We start from the raw sequence: 18644 nt of genomic DNA on the forward strand, positions 1-18644 counted from the left end.
AAACCACCATGTTGTTTTCTGTCTTCCTGAATCTCACCACTTCAGGGTCTTCACCTAAGTGGGATCACACTGTATCTGTCTTTCTGTGACTGGCTTATTTAACTCAGCATGACATCCTCCAGGTTCATACATGTTGCAGTATGTGTCAATTTCCTTCTTTTTTAAGGCTGAATAACATTCACATTTTGTTTATCCATTTATTCCCTCCATGGACATTTGAGTTGCTTCTACCTTTTGGCTATTGTAAATAATGTTGTTATGAACAAGGGTGTCCAAATATCTGAGACCCTGCTTTCGATTCTAATATTAAAAGAGATCTTCAAATCCCAAAACGTGTGGGACTACTAGACTAAAACAGGGGTCCTGGCTCTCTCCAGTGCGTGCCTAATGACCCAAGACACTGCCATGAAGAGTCAGATTGGTAATTGGACCTCCTGAGGCCACAGTGGGGGCAGTGAGCACCTCCTCACGAGGGACCCCACACTCCTGGCCAGTGCAAAGTCACAGAACACCCACATCCACTGTCCCTGAACTCCACTATTGCAAAACCAACACAGATGTGCCACTTGGCAGGCACAGTGGACACCACAGTGACATCACAGGAGTACAAGAAGGAGACCACATCTCTGCTCAGAGTGGACCTCCATGGATAGGCTGGCTCCACTGACTTGAAGAAACCAGGCTTGGGCCAATGCACTCACCAGCAGGCACCTGCACCGGCACCTGCACCTATACCTGTACATGCTATCTGTGGCTTATTTTTGCTATATTCTACGTTCCCCTCCTTCAAGAAGAAATTGGCATTTAGTAGCTTTTTAAATAAAAAAGCCTCAAAGAAAGCAAAGTCTCTATCTTCTGCCTGTGTCTTGAGTCCTGGGAGCTGCCCAGTGGACGAATGCAGTGCAGAGACCCTGACTCAGAGGGTCAGTGTACAGACACAGGTCCACACATCTACCTTGTGCCAGGCCAACAGCTCCTCATGACCTGTGCCTGATAGAAGCCCTGGCAATGTGGCCCAGAACTGGGCAAGGCAATGGCCCTTACCTGCTGCTCAGGAGGCAGTGCGCACTGTTGCACTAGGTACTCGATCATCACCTCGCCTCCAGGCTGCTCCAGGTAGCCGTGGTGGGCCATGGCACTGATCACCTGCACCACAGCCTGCTTCACCTGCCAAAACCAATGAGAGGTCAGGAAGGGGCTGCAGACAGAGGCTGCCACACCAGTCCAGCCAGCAGGGAACCTTATTCCTACCCCACCCGCACCTGTGCTGCACCACACCTATGCTGCACCCACACTTGTACTGTACCCATACCTGCACCTATACCTGGGCCTGCCTTCTCAGTCCCTCAGCTTCATGGGGGCTTCTCTAGCTTCTCTGACCGCAGCCCTTGTGGATGTGGTTAAGGTCTGTGGGGGCCTCTTTTCCTCCTGCCTGTCATACCTCCCCCACCCCCACTGCCTAGCCCCCAGAAGTCTCTTTGTCTCACCAGTTTCCTCCCTCCATCCACTTCCATCAAGCTTCACCCCAACTCCACAGGGCAATTCGGCTGAAGGCCCTGCGGAAAAGTCCCCTGTGCCCAGCCTCCCCAACACCAACTGCCACCCCTCCCAGACTCTAATCGCCCTGGCCTTGAGCAGTGGGGGCTGGTGTCCTCTCAGGCAGCTCCTCCAGTGCAATACCCACACACTTCCTGGGAAGTGCTGCCATGCCAGCTGTCTCACCCTTCAGGTGGTGGACCCCAAGTCTGCATCTGCTGCCCCAGCACCCCGGGGAGTTCTGTGCCCACGTGTCCTGCCATGCCTACTAACTCTGCCTGGCGACTCAAAGGCATGGCCAGTCCAATGTGACTGAAAACAGCCACTCCTCCCCCTGCACAGATGCCAGCCCCTGTCCTGAGCTCCAGGCCTTCTCATGTGCTGCCTCTCCTTTGGGAACTTTCTCCCCAGCATTGCAATAATGCCTCTGCCTCTTTAGCCATCAAGCCAAATATCATTCCTCAAACCACTCCCTGCTCGTATCCTTCTCGACAACACACGTGTGTCTAGCATGGCTGTTGGGGAAACAGGTAGGTCTGAAGGGGCAAGCAGGCTGGCAGCTGTCTGCCCAAGCAGAATGCATCTGGCCATCTGATATGGCAGGGGTTGTACAGCTTGGGCCCCTGTGAGGTGCTCTAAGACTCTGGCAGGGTGTATATAGGAGAACAGCCTTGAATAAGAGGAGGGGTTTGTGGGCTGTGTAGAAGGGACCCTGCAACAGATGTGACTTGGGGTCCATTTCAGTAGTTTCTAAAGAAACACAATAAAACTCTCACAGAAGGTCCCAAAGAGGAGTCCCAGGACCAGCACAAAGGTTGGCACAGTCCCCAGAAAGGGTCAGGGGGTCCCTGCTGCCTCTCTAGTAACCAGGTCCTATCCAAGACTGCAGTCCCTGGCTAACCTGGTGCAGTTAAGGATCTACTTTACCCAAAGATAAGCCTGGCCTCTGCCCTTGAGCCTGGGAGGTCATCACCATGCCCTGGAATGTCCTGCCTGTTAAGAATGTTCTTGTCTACCTGGGGGCCTCAGGCCACACTAGGTGGTCTAACCATGTGATCTCAGTGGGGGCTTTTGGCCATGTGGCATCAGCTCCACCCTCCAGAGGGGCTGGAGACAGCTCAGCCATGTGGGCAGCCACCCAGGTCCACAGGATAGAATCCAGGGAAGATGCAGGTGCCGTGTGTTTCAGCGCATAGCCTGGTCAGAGGAGGTAGCCCTGTAGTCGGAGGACACCTGGAAGCTCTGAGTTTGGACCCTCTTGGACTCTGCCCCATGCACCCCTGACCTGGGATGATTTTATGCTGCATCTTTCCCCTGTAATCAGCTATAACCATGGGCATTAAGCTTGAGGTCAGTCCTGAAAGTCCTTCTAGTGAATTTCCAAACCTTACCATGGTTTTAGGGAACCCCCTGGACCTGTGACTGGTGCCAGAAGTGATGGTGGTCTTGGGGACTGTCCCCCTACTTCACACCAAGCCAGTACACCAAGAGCAGCCATGGAAGAGCGCCAGCAGCACACACTGAAGGGCACGCGACACCATGTGTCTGCTCTGGGGCCTGGCTACATTCCCTGCAGCTGCTCATGCCAGAGTGCGACCTGACCTGTTGGCTCACCTTGCTGCTGGGGTCCAAAAGAGGAAGCTTCATGGAAGAGAGAATAAAAGGCTTCTGAACCTCCATTTGAGCAGCTGCAAGCAAGGAACAAAAGAACTCAGCCTCCCCACCAAGACCAGGCCTGGCATCCCATCCCCCACCTGGAAAGCAAGGCTATGTGCCAGGGCCCAGCCTTTCTGTGGCCCTGCCTGGGAGCAGGGCAGGGCATAAGCAAAAGCATACCTACTTCCCTCCAGGACAAAAAATCTTTTTTCTCCAAATAACATTATTTTACCTTATTAAAAAGCTAACAGGGCATGGGGAGGGGAGGGAAAAAAGAAAAAAATAAGCTTACGGGTTGGCAGTTTAGGGCAGTAGGTGAGTGTGAGTCAGAGAGACCCAGGTTTGTAATGCTGGGGAAGGTCCTTCAGTGGCTCTCAAACATAAAAGCATAAGAGCCACCAGAAGGCTCATTCTCCCTTACCCCTGCCATAGGTTCGGACTCAGCAGCTCCCGTGGGGGCTCAAGTGTGCACTTCTCACACATTCCTGGTGCTTTGAGAACCAGTAATATAACCTTTGTTTCCTGATACTTAAATGGCTATAAAAAGTGGCTCCCAAGAAGTGGTTGTGAGATTAATAAAAATAAAACAAACATGGGAGGCTGAGGCAGAAGGATCACTTGAGGCCAGGAGTTTGAGGCTAAAGTGAGCAATGATGACACCACTGTACTTCAGCCTGGGTGACAGAGCAAGACCCTGTCTTAACTAAACTAAAACAGAAACAAAGGACATTGAGCATGGTGAAGTGCCCTCTGAGGCACACTGCATGTGGTTGGACCCATCCCAGGTCCTAGGTGCCAAAAAATTTGGGGACTGCCACTGTGAAAGGCTCTTCATGACCTCAGAATTGGGAAGTATGGGAGACATAATAATAAAAGATGGGGCCGGGCACGGTGGCTCACACCTGTAATCCTAGCACTCTGGGAGACCGAGGTGGGCGGATTGCTCGAGGTCAGGAGTTCGAAACCAGCCTGAGCAAGAGCGAGACCCCGTCTCTACTATAAATAGAAAGAAATTAATTGGCCAACTAATATATATATAGAAAAAATTAGCTGGGCATGGTGGCGCATGCCTGTAGTCCCAGCTACTCAGGAGGCTGAGGCAGAAGGATTGCTTGAGCCCAGGAGTTTGAGGTTGCTGTGAGCTAGGCTGATGCCACAGCACTCACTCTAGCCTGGGCAACAAAGCAAGACTCTGTCTCAAAAAAAAAAAAAAAAGGAAAAGATGCCCAACACCTACCCTGAAGTGGGTAGGATACAAGGGAGCCACACTAATAACCACAAACTCACATGGGAAAGATGTTATTTTTTTCAAGCTTATTACTAATTAATTAAACTTAAAACCAGGAAAACTGAGTCCTTTAATCTAAGTGGGAGGAAACCATCACACATATGAAAATCGAGGGAAATTCTACAAAACAACTGGCCTCAATTCCTAAACAAAAAGGACTCTTCTTGGTCAAAGGAGTCTAGCAGACAACTAACCTAAATCATAGCACACCCCTGGTGGGGTCCTACATGAGGGGATGATCTGCCAGACACCCTGTGACAATGATCTGTACAGCTCTAAGCACCCTCACGGTGTGGTCACCTGGAGAGTGCCAGCCTGGAAAGTACATGTGAGCACACCGGCTGTTTGATGCCAGCCATCCAAGGTGGGTATCAGCCATCAACTTCTTGCGACAGTAGATGGGCACTATTCTTCCAACTTTTCTAAAAGTTTGTAATGTGCACACACAGAAGCTGAGTGTGGAACAACTGACAATGGCGCCTTGGGGGGTGGGTGGGAGGTGCTGGGTGGGAACAACGTGTGTTGCTTCAGTGACGGATGCACTGAGGCCCTGACTTCACCACAAAGCAACATATCAGTGCAGCAGAATTGCACTTGTTCCCCAGGAATACACACACATTTTTGAATACTTCTAAAAAAAGTTTGGAATTTTTGTGAAATAGAAAGTTGGGAAAATATTCAACCCTTTACACTCGGGTGTCAAGTGTGACTCAACACGGGTAGCAAAAATTATAGAGATTAAAATTACTCTTTGGGCCGGGTGCGGTGGCTCACCCCTATAATCCTAGCACTCTGGGAGGCCGAGGCAGGCGGATTGCTCAAGATCAGGAGTTCGAAACCAGCCTGAGCAAGAGTGAGATGCCATCTCTACTATAAATAGAAAGAGGCTGGGCGCGGTGGCTCACGCCTGTAATCCTAGCACTCTGGAAGGCCGAGGTGGGCGGATTGCTCGAGGTCAGGAGTTCGAAACCAGCCTGAGCAAGAGTGAGACCCCGTCTCTACTATAAATAGAAATAAATTAATTGGCCAACTAACATATATAGAAAAAATTAGCCGGGCATGGTGGCACATGCCTGTAGTCCCAGCTACTCGGGAGGCTAAGACAGTAGGATTGCTTGAGCCCAGGAGTTTGAGGTTGCTGTGAGCTAGGCTGACGCCACAGCACTTACTCTAGCCAGGGCAACAAAGTGAGACTCTGTCTCAAAAAAATATAAAAATAAATAAATAAAATAAAAATAAAATAAAATTACTCTTTGAATGTATCAATAATTTGAAATATAAAAATTCCAAATAAATAAGTTTGTATGAAAAGAAACTCCAGTTTTTTATTCTACTGTCGTGCTTTGTAAAATCTGGGGCATTTAAAAAATTAAATCCCGAGTAGAATAAAGGAATCGAGAAAAAAGCAAGCGAGTGCAAATGGTTAAAAGAATTCAAAGCAAGATGCTACTTTTCACCTAAAAGACGGACAATATCTGCCTTTACCAGGCCCTGCTCCAGCATGGCAGGTGTGGGGGGCACTCACCGGCGGAGTTGATGACATGTCTCAGGACCTGCAGGGTACCCACGCGGAGCCTCTCATTGCTGGTGTCCAGCCTTGGCAACAGAAAGGCCAGCAGGCGGCCAGGTGCACAGCAGGCTACGGAGCAACATACGCCTGTCAAACTCTGTCCAGAACCATCTCTCCTCATTCCAAGCCTGCACCTGCAGCCTCAGGGGTGGTGTGCCTCCCTTGCTTGTCCCTGTACCCCGTGTCTACACACTTCCCAGCATAGAGGAGGAGCAAGTGAGGAGTTTCTGTGTGACTGGTGAGAAGCTGGGGCTGCCTGATTGCTCAGATAGGCCCTGATGGCTTCTGGGGTGGGGTGTCGAATGTAGGGGCCCAGGAGGGTCAGCGTCACCTGGAGCAAGTGGAGATGCAGACGCTTGGTCACCCTGGATCTGGGCACTCACTCCAGCTTCTCACACTCACAGGGCCCAAAAATCCTCAGTCCCCTCCTGCCTTCAGGCCAGTCTAAGGTTGGAGAGATGCTCACGCCATCAAGCACTTGGAACCCCAGCACAAGCTCCAGGGCTTCCCGAGGGGGTCTTCACCCAACCTCCATTTCTGAGTGCTGCAATGGGAACCTCCCAGCAATGACAGCAGGTTCTTTTATCCTATGAACTGTCATCATCAACAGTGCAGGTGGGCCTTGGGTACCTGCTCTGCCTGGATGTCAGACTTGCTGTCCTCCTGCCTACCACACCCTTCCCCCAGCCCAGCTGAGGCCAGTCTCCTGCCTCCCCTCCTTCTATGCACCTCCTGGGAACCAGGGCTTTCACTCCTGAGATCTCCTATAAAGACGGATGTTGATGCTGATCTAGGGAGGGCCTGAGGTTCTGTACTTCTGACCAGCGCAAGGTGGATTGCTGATGCTGCTGGCCCTGAGCAACATGATAGCTCTGGATGCAGGCAGGGTCCCATACTCCATCCTCCTGCCCTTGGGGACTGCCAAGCATGGCCCAAGCAAGGTGTAAGGACAGGGCTTGCAAACCAGGCCCCTGTGGTCCAGGCACCATGGCACACTAGCAGGCCAGTGACAGGGTGTGTGGCCCCTCCAGGCAGGGTCACACAACACGAGACTGGTTGATCAGAGCCCACAGGGACATGCTGATGGGGCAGACAGCAGGCCTCAGCCAGGGTGAGGGGTGCAGAAGAGCAGGCTGCTGCAAGGGCATAGGTTCTCGCCCGTCTGGAAAACAGATTCTGGACTGTGGCCACCGGCAGGCCCTGGCTGTGAAGCCTCCTGGGCCATAAGCAGGTACAGGCAGAGGGAAAAAAGAGGCTCCTCAGGCCAACCACCACCACTCCCTACACACTGCAGCCAGCTGAGGGTGTGGGAGGACACTGCCACTCACCCAGCACAGTGAAGCAGCGCAGTACCTCCTTCTGGTTGCTTATTACCAGGGGACTCGAGGACTCCACAGGCACGCAAATCTGCTCAAGGGAACAGAGGACAGAGATTACAGGGACAGTGCTGTCACCCTGAGACCCAGCTGGGCTAGAAGGAAGGACGTGTGCCCTCTAAAGACGCTAGGCCTGAGCAGTTGGGCAGAGAGCTCCAAGCTGCTGCTCCACGTCCACAGCTCAGGTGCATGGCACTGTCCAGCCTGTTCTTACCCAGGAGTGGGGATGGTCGGGCCCCAGCCACAGGACACACTCAGTCAGAGTGTGCTTCAGCGACCAGCCCCATCCCCTTGCAGTTGGAGGAGAGAGACAGCAACAGACACACACAGCTTACCCTCATGTCTCAAGGCAAAAGCCCAGCTCCTTCCATACTCCACCCTTCCCAGCAGCAGCCAGAAACACTTCTGCACTAGGAGGGAGACCGTCACCCACATCCCTGGGCACGCATACCCAGGTCACAGGCTGGAAACCATTAATCTCTAGAACATATAAAGCACTAAAAACCGGCTGGGCGCGGTGGCTCACACCTATAATCCTAGCAATCTGGGAGGCCAAGGTAGGAGAATCACTCAAGGTCAGGAGTTCGAAATCAGCCTGGGCAAGAGAGAGACTCCGTCTCTACTAAAAATAGAAAGAAATTAGTTGGACAACTAAAAATATATATAGAAAACATTAGCTGGGCATGGTGGCACAAGCCTGTAGTCCCAGCTACTCAAGAGGCTAAAGCAGAAGGATTGCCTGAGCCTAGGAGTTTGAGGTTGCTGTGAGCTAGGCTGATGCCAAGGCACTCAAGCCCCAGCAACAGAGTGAGACTCTGTCAAAAAAAAAAAAAAAATTATTATTTCCATTTCTTTATTGGCTTATTCTTATTCAAGTTCTCCATTTCTTCTACCAATTTTGACATTTTAAGTTTTTCTAGGAATCTAATCATTTCATGCAGTTTTAAAAGTTTACCATAGTGTTGTTCACAATACTTATATTTTTTCTTTTCTTATATTGTTTTTAATACCTCTGTTATTGCCCTCTGCCCTTCCCTTTTTGGGACCAAGATGTGTTCTTGGAACCAGGACTGTCCAGGCTGGCAGGTGGTGGGGACTGCAGGTATGGGAGAGGCTAGTGGCGGGACGGAGCTGAGCAATAGACTCCAGTGCCCGTTCTACTCCTCCTCCACGAAATCTCCCTGGAGGCCACTGGTTGCTCTTTCCAGTGCCCTCTGCTCTCCACCCAGTCTGCGGGACACACATCCCCACTGCCAAGTCACAGTGCCCCACACTGCTCCACCAGCTGTCCTCAGGCCTCCTCCATCTGACCCCAGGGGTGCCCAGCTGATCATCCTCTTCAGGACCCGCTGCCCTCACCAGGCCCTGACTACCACCAGGCTGCACTGAGGCTTTCTCCAAGACCACTTGGGCTAGGCTTTGGGGCCACCATGCTCTGCCCTACTCGCTGCCCACTCCTGCCACCTCCATCCTGGGGACTCCTGTCACCTGCATGCCACTGCTGGGCAGGGCAAGAACAGGGCCATGGAACTGCACCCAGAGGGTGTTTCGGGAATGCCCCTTTCAGTCCCAAGTGGCCGATGCTCAGCTCCTGCTCAGGCACTTCAGCTCCTGCTCAGGCAACTTCACGCTGAGGAGTCCAACCCATGGCACCAGGACCCACTTCTGCCTGTCCTCCAGTGCCCCCACGGCCTACCTGAGCATGCAGAGCGGCCAGAAGAGCATCAAGCTGGACCTCCAGTGTGCGGCTGCCCACGCTCACAGCTGCCTCAAGGATCTGGCCCAGGCTCTGTTTAAGGTATGTAGAAGAGGGCCATCAGTCTCACTCCCAGCCTGACTATGGGTCCAACCAGAGCCTCCCAGTCCAGGCTGCGGGAATAAGCCAGGAGGGCATAGACCCTACCTTGGGGCTCAAATGAGGAATCCTGACCTCCACCTCCAGAATCTGGAGCTTTCTAGGAAGGGGCTCAGGAAAGGGGCTTCCCAGGTCACAGGTGCAGCCGGCAAAGAGGTCCAGGCTCCCTGGGTACCCATTCAGGGCAGAGGAGTGGGAAAATGCTGAGCTGGTCCCCACAAAGGACTTCCTGCATGCAGAATGCCCCAAACCCACCACTTAATCTTAACAGACCACTCAGGGCTACTTGTCCCAGGGTCTGATCTAAGGGGTCCTGAGGGGTTGGGTGGTAGACCTGCCCCGCTTGCAGACACCTTGGACACGTAGAATGTCTCTGCATGCTTCTTATAGAGGGCGAGGACCCCGGGGAGGAGCTTGGGAAGCTGCTCCTCCAGCCTCTCGCTTGGCAGCAAGAGGCTCATGGGCCCCAGAGCTTCCACCACGGCGAGCCGGAGCTGCAGAGAGATGGGGCAGGGCATCAGCCACACAGAGCCCTTCACCAAGTGCCTGGGTGGGCGTAAGGGAATCCCAGGTTACCAGTGGGTCCTAAAAAGAGCTGGGAAGTGGGCCCAGCAGCCACAGGTCAGAGTGCAGCAGTGGAGTGACCGTGGACAACTGGACAGCAGCCAGGCAGAAGCAGTGTGTATGAAACACTCAGTGCCACCTCAGGGAGCACGGGCTTCAGGGCAGGTAGAGGGTACAAGCCAGGTGGACATCCACAATGACCAGGCCTCAGGGGCACATGTGCCCAAGGAGAACAGGACGAGGTCCAGAGCAGGCTGGTACCAGTTACAGGAGTGGGACCCACAGGTGAGGCTCTACCCAGGGCAACCCTGCTCCCCATGCAAGCCCCCCACCTCCAGAGCAAAATCTGTGGGCAGGGAACTCAAGGGATGGAGCACCTGGGCAGCAGGTGTAGACAGGTGACTTGGCCTCCTGCCCATCCTATGGCAACCCCCAAAGCCCACAGAGCAGAGGCCCTCAGTGGCAGCCATGCCAGGCCCAGATGGGCAGGCTTATAGGGACATACCCTGGGTTCTCGACTCTGCAGCCAGTGGTGGAAGAGAATGTCATAGGCACTGAAGATGTCGGAGGCAAAGGTGTCCTTTCTGACCGTGGGGTCTGGTGCTTTGTCCAGGTTGGCCAGATACTCCAGGGTGCTCTCACTAAAGTGCTGCAGGGCTGCAACAAACCCCAGTGGAGAGTGGCTTCGCAACACCCCTGGTCTGCATCATGCCCCTTCTAGAAATCCCATTCCAGTCTGCAAGATGCCTCCCTGGCACACTGGCCAGGTGCCGGACTCCAGGACCACAATAGGGTAAACAGAGCCTCACAAGTTCATGTTTTTCCCAGAACCTCAGACAGTGACCTCATTTGGAAACAGGATCTTTGCGGATGTAATTAAGACACGATCACAATTGAGTAGGGTAGACCCCAAATCCAACATGACTGCGGTCCTTATCAGAAAAGGAGAAGAGACAGAGACAGAGAGGAGATAGCCACGTGACACAAGGAGAGAGGGAGAGGGAGAGCGGGGGAGCAATGCAACCACAGCCAAAGACACCCGGGACCCATGCCCACCATCAGAAGCCAGGGAAGGCCTGCTATGCGCTCTCCCTCTGGTCTCCACAAGCAACCAGTCCCACTGACATCTTGATCTTGGACTTCTGACCTTCTAAGCTGCGAAAGGATAAGGTTCTGACGTTTTAAGCTACCCAATTTTTGCTTGCTACGTTGCTACCTAAGTAATAGGAAACCAGTGTAAATACCAACCACCCTGCCGAGGACTAGGCAGAGGTGGGAACCCAAAGAGGGACACCGCCAAGGGGGCAGTACCTCTTGGCCAGTCGCCCAAGGCCTCACTCAGAAGCTTCAGGGGCAAGTCCAGAGCCCCGGGAAGTGCTTACCACTCAGGGAGGGTCCTCACAGGCCTGAGGCCCACTAAGAAGCTGTCCGTATCTTCAGCTTCACCAATGGGGCCACATGCCCTCCAAAGTGGACTCCCAGCCACTGCTCCTGACAGCCACAAGTGCTGTTCCAAGAAACAACTGAACTCTACATTTGCAGACAATTAATATATTTTCTCCAAACTGACTGATATAAAACGACATCTTCCTATACAGCCTCATCTGGATTCTCCTAATTACCAGTGGGTGTCTTTCCTGGTGTAGGTTGGCTGGCTTTGACCTTTCCTCCCCCACTTCTGTCTGAGCTGAGGTCTCCCTTTCTCATTTAACAGGATTTCTTCCTGTATCTGCTTTGAAAGGCAGCTCATCAGTGTGAGACAGACTGCCCAGTCACAAGGCTGACTCTGTCACTCCTCAGGTTTGTGACCTGAGGGAAGTTACTGTGTCTGGGTTTTCTCGCCTATAAAATGGGGCAATGGTACCACTGATGCCCAAAGCTGGACCACCTGGGCTGGCGCAGGCACAGTGTTGAGTGCTGGTCAGATGTGTGTGCCGGCTCCTGCTGCATGTGCTCCATCTACTCCTACTCCCAGGACCAGGGCTGGGCCTTTCCACTTTGTACAGAGCAGAGATAAACTTTTTATAGTATCTCATAATGCACAAGGTTAATTTTTAACATCAAATGTATTAATCCTCTCTTTCGTGATTTGTACTTTTTGCATCTTAAGAAACCACTTTAAGGCCAGGCACTGTGGCTCACGCCTGTAATCCTAGCACTCTGAGAGGCCGAGGAGGGAGGATTGCTCGAGATCAGGAGTTCAAAACCAGCCTGAGCAAGAACAAGACCCCGTCTCTACTATAAATAGAAAGAAATTCATGGCCAACTAATATATATAGAAAAATATTAGCCGGGCATGGTGGCGCATGCTTGTAGTCCCAGCTATTCGGGAGGCTGAGGCAGTAGGATTGCTTGAGCCCAGGTGTGAGGTTGCTGTGTACTAGGCTGACGCCATGGCACTCACTCTAGCCTGTGCAACAAAGCGAGACTCTGTCTCAAAAACAAATAAAAAAAAGAAACCACTTTAAATCCAGCACTTAAGCCAACAGGTACAGGTGTCCCTGACAGCCCTACCAGGCTTGCCAGCCTCTGGCTTGTCCGTGCTCAACCATCTCACACCCTTTTCTCTCAACAAACCCACTTCAGTGATGTCAACCTCACTGAAGAGGACCTCGACCCCGCCTGAGCCCACGCTTGTACCCAAGGCTCCTGTGTTGCCCGTGGTCACCATGAAGCCTCCCTCTGGAGTCCCTGCAGCAGAGACCAGCCCTGCCCCTGCTAGAGCAGAACTGAGAAGCGTCTCCTCCCCTACTCTCGGGCCATGGGCCTACCCTCCAGCACTGCCTTCAGGGTCACCAGCCACCCCAGGGGCTAACCCAACAGTTAATTCATGAACCAGTGGGGACAGGCAGATGAACAGAGAGCTATATGCCACCTCTGACACTGGTAAGTAGGAATGTAAATACTCCTTAGATGCTGATCTTACAGCAGCATCCTGCTCAATTCTTGTCACCTCTAATAATTTGTGGGAATGTGTTGGGATTTTTACATAGACAATTTTATTAACTAAAGACCATAAAATTTGGTTTCTTCCATTCTTTATTTGTCTGGTTGGTTTACTGTGGGGTCTTGTAGTGCTGGTTAAATTCCCCAGAATGTTAGATGACATTCCACAGATGGTAACACCAGCCCTCCTTGCCCACACCAATCCCAGAGAGGGCCTCTGGGTGGCGAACACCACAGCCCCACCCAGCTGTGGGATCCTGGAGGGACCACTCACCCTCTCAGGGGCTTCCACCTTCCTGCATAAAATGGAGAAAACAGCAGGTGAACTTAGCCTTGCAATCTGGGCATTCCTCAACTACAACTTGCTTGTTTTAGGGTTTCTGCATTTCTGTTACCCTCTCACACTATCCTCACCTGCTTTGGGTCATAGGTTAACCTGGCTCATAAATTGAGTGGGTTATTGTATATTCTCTAGAATTCTGTGTTTTAAAAAGTGTAAGAGTGAGAATCTATATCTTGCTTTTGACACTAGTAGAAATGCTTCTAGTGCCTCCCATTAAGCAAGATGCTATCTTTGAGGCTGAGATAAATATATTTTTACCATGTGAAAGAAGTATTCATCTATTCATATTTATAAGATTTTTAACAACAACTAGGGAGGTGGTTGTATGATTTTTTTTTTCATACTAATTAGTATAATGAGTCCAACCTCCCAATATGGAATTGTCCATGCATTCCCTGGGGTGACTGCCTGGTCAGGACACAGCCAGTCCTTGCTGCTTGAGACGAGGTTTAGGCTCAGCTATCGTGGGGGATGCCACATGACAATTATGAATATCTACTTGGTTCTCAAGTTTTGGAACTGAGAATTAACACATCAAAGGTCACCATTTCCTGTAAAACCACCTTTGACTACAGATTTTGCGGCAGGAGGACAGATGGAGGTGGGCTAGTGGGGGAGCCGGGCCCATATGCCTCTCTTGCTGTAATGCTCAGGTCATGAGAGGAATTTAGAAACTATCCCTTTCACTTTTTTGTTCTTGGGAGAATCCCCTGTTGAAGCAGCCTGGGCTCCATGCTGGGGTAGTACCAGCAGCTCAGAGCTCCCCCCTTCAGGGAAGTTAACTTTCCTGCTCTGGGTCTCAGAGGTAGTGTCACTGTCCCTCCATCATTTCCCATTTCGCTTTGGAGTTTTCTTCCTTCTTTTTTCTTTTTTTTTTTTTAATACATATATATTTTTTTATTTCGGCATATTATGGGGGTACAGATTTTAAGGTTTCAATAAATGCCCATTTCCCCCCCCTCCCCCCACAAGTCTGAGTCTCCATCATGACCATCCCCCAGATGGTGTACATCTCACTCATTATGTATGTATATACCCACCCCCCTCCCCCCTCCCACCTGCCCAATACCCTATTACTGTAGTTCCTATGTGTCCACTTAGGTGCTACTCAGTTAATACCAGTTTGCTGGAGAATATATCTGGTGCTTGTTTTTCCATTCTTGGGATACTTCACTTAGTAGTATGGGTTCCAGCTCTAACCAGGAAAATATAAGATGTGCTATATCACCACTGTTTCTTAGAGCTGAATAGTACTCCATGGTATACATATACCACATTTTATTAATCCATTCTTGGATTGATGGGCACTTGGGCTGTTTCTACAGCCTTGCAATTATGAATTGTGCTGCTATAAACATTCGAGTGCAGGTGTCTTTTTTGTAGAATGTCATTGGATCATTTGGGTAGATGCCCAGCAATGGGATTGCTGGATCAAATGGTAGATTCACTTGTATCGCTTTAAGGTATCTCCATATTGCTTTCCACAGAGGTTGAACTAGTTTGCAGTCCCACCAGCAGTGTAGGAGTGTTCCTCTCTCTCCGCAACCACGCCAGCATTTATTGTTTGGAGATTTTTTGATAAAGGCCATTCTCACTGGAGTTAAGTGATATCTCATTGTGGTTTCGATTTGCTCTTCCTTTTTTCTTGATTAGGTAGCAACTTAACTATTTCATTCACTGTTTTCAAAGAACCAGATATAAAATATAATTGTTTTAGCAGCACAATTCACAATTGCAAAGATGTGGAAACAACCCAAGTGCCCATTAATACATGAGTGGATTAATAAAATGTATACCATGGAGTACTATTCAGTTATAAGAAATAATGGCGATATAGCATCTCTTGTATTTTCCTGGATAGAGCTGGAACCCATTCTACTAAGTGAAGGATCCCAAGAATGGAAAAATAAGCACCACATGTACTCACCAGCAAACTGATCAACACCTAAGTGCACATACAGGAATAACATTTATCGGGTGTCAGGCAGATGGGAGGGGGGAGGAGGGGATGGGTATATACATACATAATGAGTGCAATGCGCACCATCTGGGGGATGGACATGCTTGAAGCTCTGACTGGGGGGGGGGAAGGGCAACATATGTAACCTAAATATTTGTACCCCATAATATGCAGAATAAAAAAATTAAAATACATATTAAAAAAGAACAATAGCAAAAAAAAAAGAAAGAAAAAAATATAATTGCTTTGCCAATTTTTAACTTTCGGAAGTATTGTTTTTTTTCTGTATTTTCTGCCTTGCTCAGGTCTGGGCATGTGGGATGAGGACCATACACAGCAGTGACAAAGGTCACAGTGGCAACATATGTGGGAGTAGGCTTACTCAGGGCTCCTGCAGAGCCATGAGCCCAGAGACAGTGATGAGCACCCCCAGGCCACACAGCCACTGTATGGCAGCAGATTCAGGCCCAGGAGCCCAGGAGGGGCGGTCTGCAGAGGCTGCTGGTTCAGCAAGAGGAACATGCTGTGGCAGAAACGCCAGGATTCACAATCAGGCCACGGATAGCGCACCTCCAACCCTGTAGTGGCCACCTCTAAGGCTACTTGGCATTCCTACCCCTCCCTGACAGCACAAAGGGCACAGAGCTCTAACTGCTTCCTCCCCCCTCCACCTCTACAGTGGGCATGCTGGGACCTTCCTGCTGGCACCAGGGTACCCTGTGCACTCCTCACGCTCACTTGGAAACACCCAGGAGCCTCTGCGCCCTGTCCAGTCCCATGGAGGATGGGCTTCCTGATGCCCTGGGTAGTGGGTGATAGCCTTGGGCAGGGGGTCAGTGGCTGTGGGCTTGTGGCTCCAGGCATAGCAGTCCAGGTGGCCACTTGACAGCATCTCATTTTGACGGGATGCAGCTAAGTGTGACCTCTTCATGCACCTGTCTCTTGGGAGTGAGTGCGCCCGACACCTGCCCGAACACACCCCTCCTCTCTGTACTTCCTCGCAGCTGACTTCAGGCCCTATCTAACCCATCCACTTGCTCTTCAATGGAAAGGGTTATAGTCTCGTTTCTAAAAACTTGATTTGGTCCTTTTTTCAAACTGGCTTTGTCCGCATACTCTCTTTTCTCATGATTTGTTCCTTCTTTTATCTCTTCATCCTGTTATTTTACATCCTACATCTGATAATTTCTCATTAGTCACCATCACCCTTTGGCTGAGAATGGACCTTGGAGGTTCTGGTTCAGATGGGCTCTGGACTCCACCTGATGTGCAGAAAGGCCTTGTCTCCTACCCACCCTTGTGGCTGCTGAAATCCAGACTGCCCGGGGCAGCTGGAGACCTCTGACCCCTCACCTCCTCACGCAGCCTTCCTGTCGGCCTCAGGGTTTCTCCTCCTAATCAGGAGGACCTTGGTCAAACTGATCAGCATTTCTAGGTATTTTGTAGTGAGAAGGTTTTTCAGAATAACAGGCCACTATATTGGCAGAACCAGAATCTCATTCCCCAATTTGTTATTAGGTTTTGATTTTTAATCAACATTTTACACACACACACACACACACACACACACACACACACACACACACACACACACAGGTTAAAAGAGCAATTCTCGGCTGGGCCTGGTGGCTCACGCCTGTAATCCTAGCACTCTGGGAGGCCGAGGTGGGAGGATCGTTTGAGCTCAGGAGTTGGAGACCAGCCTGAGCAAGAGCGAGACCCTGTCTCTACTAAAAAAGTAGAAAGAAATCAGCTGGACAACTAAAAGAATATATAGAAAAAATTAGCCGGGCATGGTGGTGCATGCCTGTAATCCCAGCTACTCAGGAAGCTGAGGCAGTAGGATTGCTTGAGCCCAGGAGTTTGAGGTTGCTGTGAGCTAGGCTGACACCATGGCACTCTAGCCCGGGCAACAGAGTGAGACTCTGTCTCAAAGAAAAAGAAAACAAAACTAAAAGAGCAATTCTCATACACCCAATTTCCCTCTCTCTGGGAGCAACCATTCTCTAAGTAATGAACCTGCCGTGTTTCTCAAGCTACCCCTTTCTGCACCTCTCTCCACAAACACTTCCTAACCTTTAGGCAACTTTTATTGGCCCACGAGGTTCTCTGCCTGCGTTCTAGCCATGGCACTGCTGAGAGCTCACCCCTCCCTACAGCTGAGTCAGGGAGCTTGTGTCTGCTCAGCTTTCCAGTTGTGCAGCACCAATGCAGCCCCCACCTCTCAGTAGGTGCCATGTCAGCACACAGCCACACGCCCCATCCTGTAGCTCCTGGGCCTCTTCCATCTTGGCTCAATCCACACCTTAGTGGGGTCCACCTCCAGTCACTGCTAAAGTCACATGTGAAGTGTGCTTTTGAGCCCTGATTCTCTAGTCTTTATTTCACCCTCACATTGAAATGGCTTTCAGGCTGGGCTCAAATTCCAGATTGAGCTTCCCATCAGGGCTTTGTGGGGCTGTCCCCTGAGCTTACCAGCACCAGCGAGAAGCCCAAGGCCACCCTGTTTCCTCCTCCTGGACCAGTCGCTCTCTGCAAACACGTTTCATGTGACCCTCAAATGACCTTTCCATCTGGGATATCTTCAGTGTGAGGAGTGGTTTTTAATCACTTCATGGCCCCCACTTCTCTGTCCATTCTCCCTGGGGTGCCTGTTATTGCAATGCTGGCTTCACGGTCTGGCCTAATTCTTTCTTCTCTCTTCTACTTTCCATATCCCTGCACTTTGGCTCTATTTTCCGAAAGATGTCCTCAACTTTCTCTGCCAATTTTCTATTATGTTTTCCATTTCTATCATAATGTCTTTAGCTCCCCTTCCTCATAGTGACAAGCTCTAGTTCCACACACGCATTATCTTATCTCCCTGAGGATATCATCATAGGTTCTCTTTCTTGGCTGTATTCTTCTCCTTGAACTGTCTGCATTCCCCAAGTCACAGCTTGTTTCCTTTGCTGCCACCTTTCCTGTCAAAGACTTTCCTCAGACAGCAGGAATCGCTGGCTGCCTGCCCTGCGGAACAGCTTGGCCAGGCCGACCAGGCACCTGGCTATCTGGGCCTCCCTCAGGCTCCTCTCCTGCCCAGCGGCAGCATCCTGAGAATTGGATGGGAACAAAGCTGCGGGCACATACCTGCTCCTGCTCTTGGGAAGCGTCACTGCTCTTGGCTGGACCCACTCTCTCCCCATGGTGGACACAGGTCTGCCCAGCACCAGAGTCTGCCTCAGGCCCTAACTGCCCACAACTGCCAATGGGCCTCATACACAGTGGGTGCAGACTTCCTTGGCCTGACGGAGGCTGCTGTGGCCAGCGGGACCACCATCTGCTCCAAATGCAAACATGATGTTCCATCTGTGGTGAGGGGCACCTCACCTGAGGGGATCCTTCAGAGAGTCTTATTGGTTAAACCCACTAGGTCCACGCGTGAAAGAAAATATCGACAGGGTAAAACCTGGAAGGACATTAGGCCTACCAAGGAAAAGCTGACCAAGAGTCTTTCAGAACTGTAAGTCAGTTTCTGCTCAGAGCCTCAGCAGTTGGAGGGATTCATGCC

The 18644-nt window shown here is 50.9% G+C and overlaps 1 protein-coding gene across 5 annotated transcripts in view; it reads right to left on the bottom strand.

The window, feature by feature from the left end:
* The window catches only part of MROH1 (maestro heat like repeat family member 1), a 67222-nt gene that overhangs the window by 30299 nt on the left and 18279 nt on the right, over positions 1-18644 (bottom strand). For all 5 annotated transcript variants that reach the window (XM_076004925.1, XM_076004928.1, XM_076004926.1 and 2 more), the window contains 7 exons: positions 10351-10502; positions 9635-9775; positions 9123-9215; positions 7379-7457; positions 6006-6119; positions 3151-3224; positions 1045-1167 (listed from right to left, as the gene is read on the bottom strand). In XM_076004925.1, the coding sequence (XP_075861040.1) occupies positions 1045-1167; positions 3151-3224; positions 6006-6119; positions 7379-7457; positions 9123-9215; positions 9635-9775; positions 10351-10502 (776 nt within the window). The remainder of the gene's footprint in view (positions 1-1044; positions 1168-3150; positions 3225-6005; positions 6120-7378; positions 7458-9122; positions 9216-9634; positions 9776-10350; positions 10503-18644) is intronic.

The sequence above is a fragment of the Microcebus murinus genome, chromosome 7, assembly GCF_040939455.1.
Source record: "Microcebus murinus isolate Inina chromosome 7, M.murinus_Inina_mat1.0, whole genome shotgun sequence".
Lineage (NCBI taxonomy): Eukaryota > Metazoa > Chordata > Mammalia > Primates > Cheirogaleidae > Microcebus > Microcebus murinus.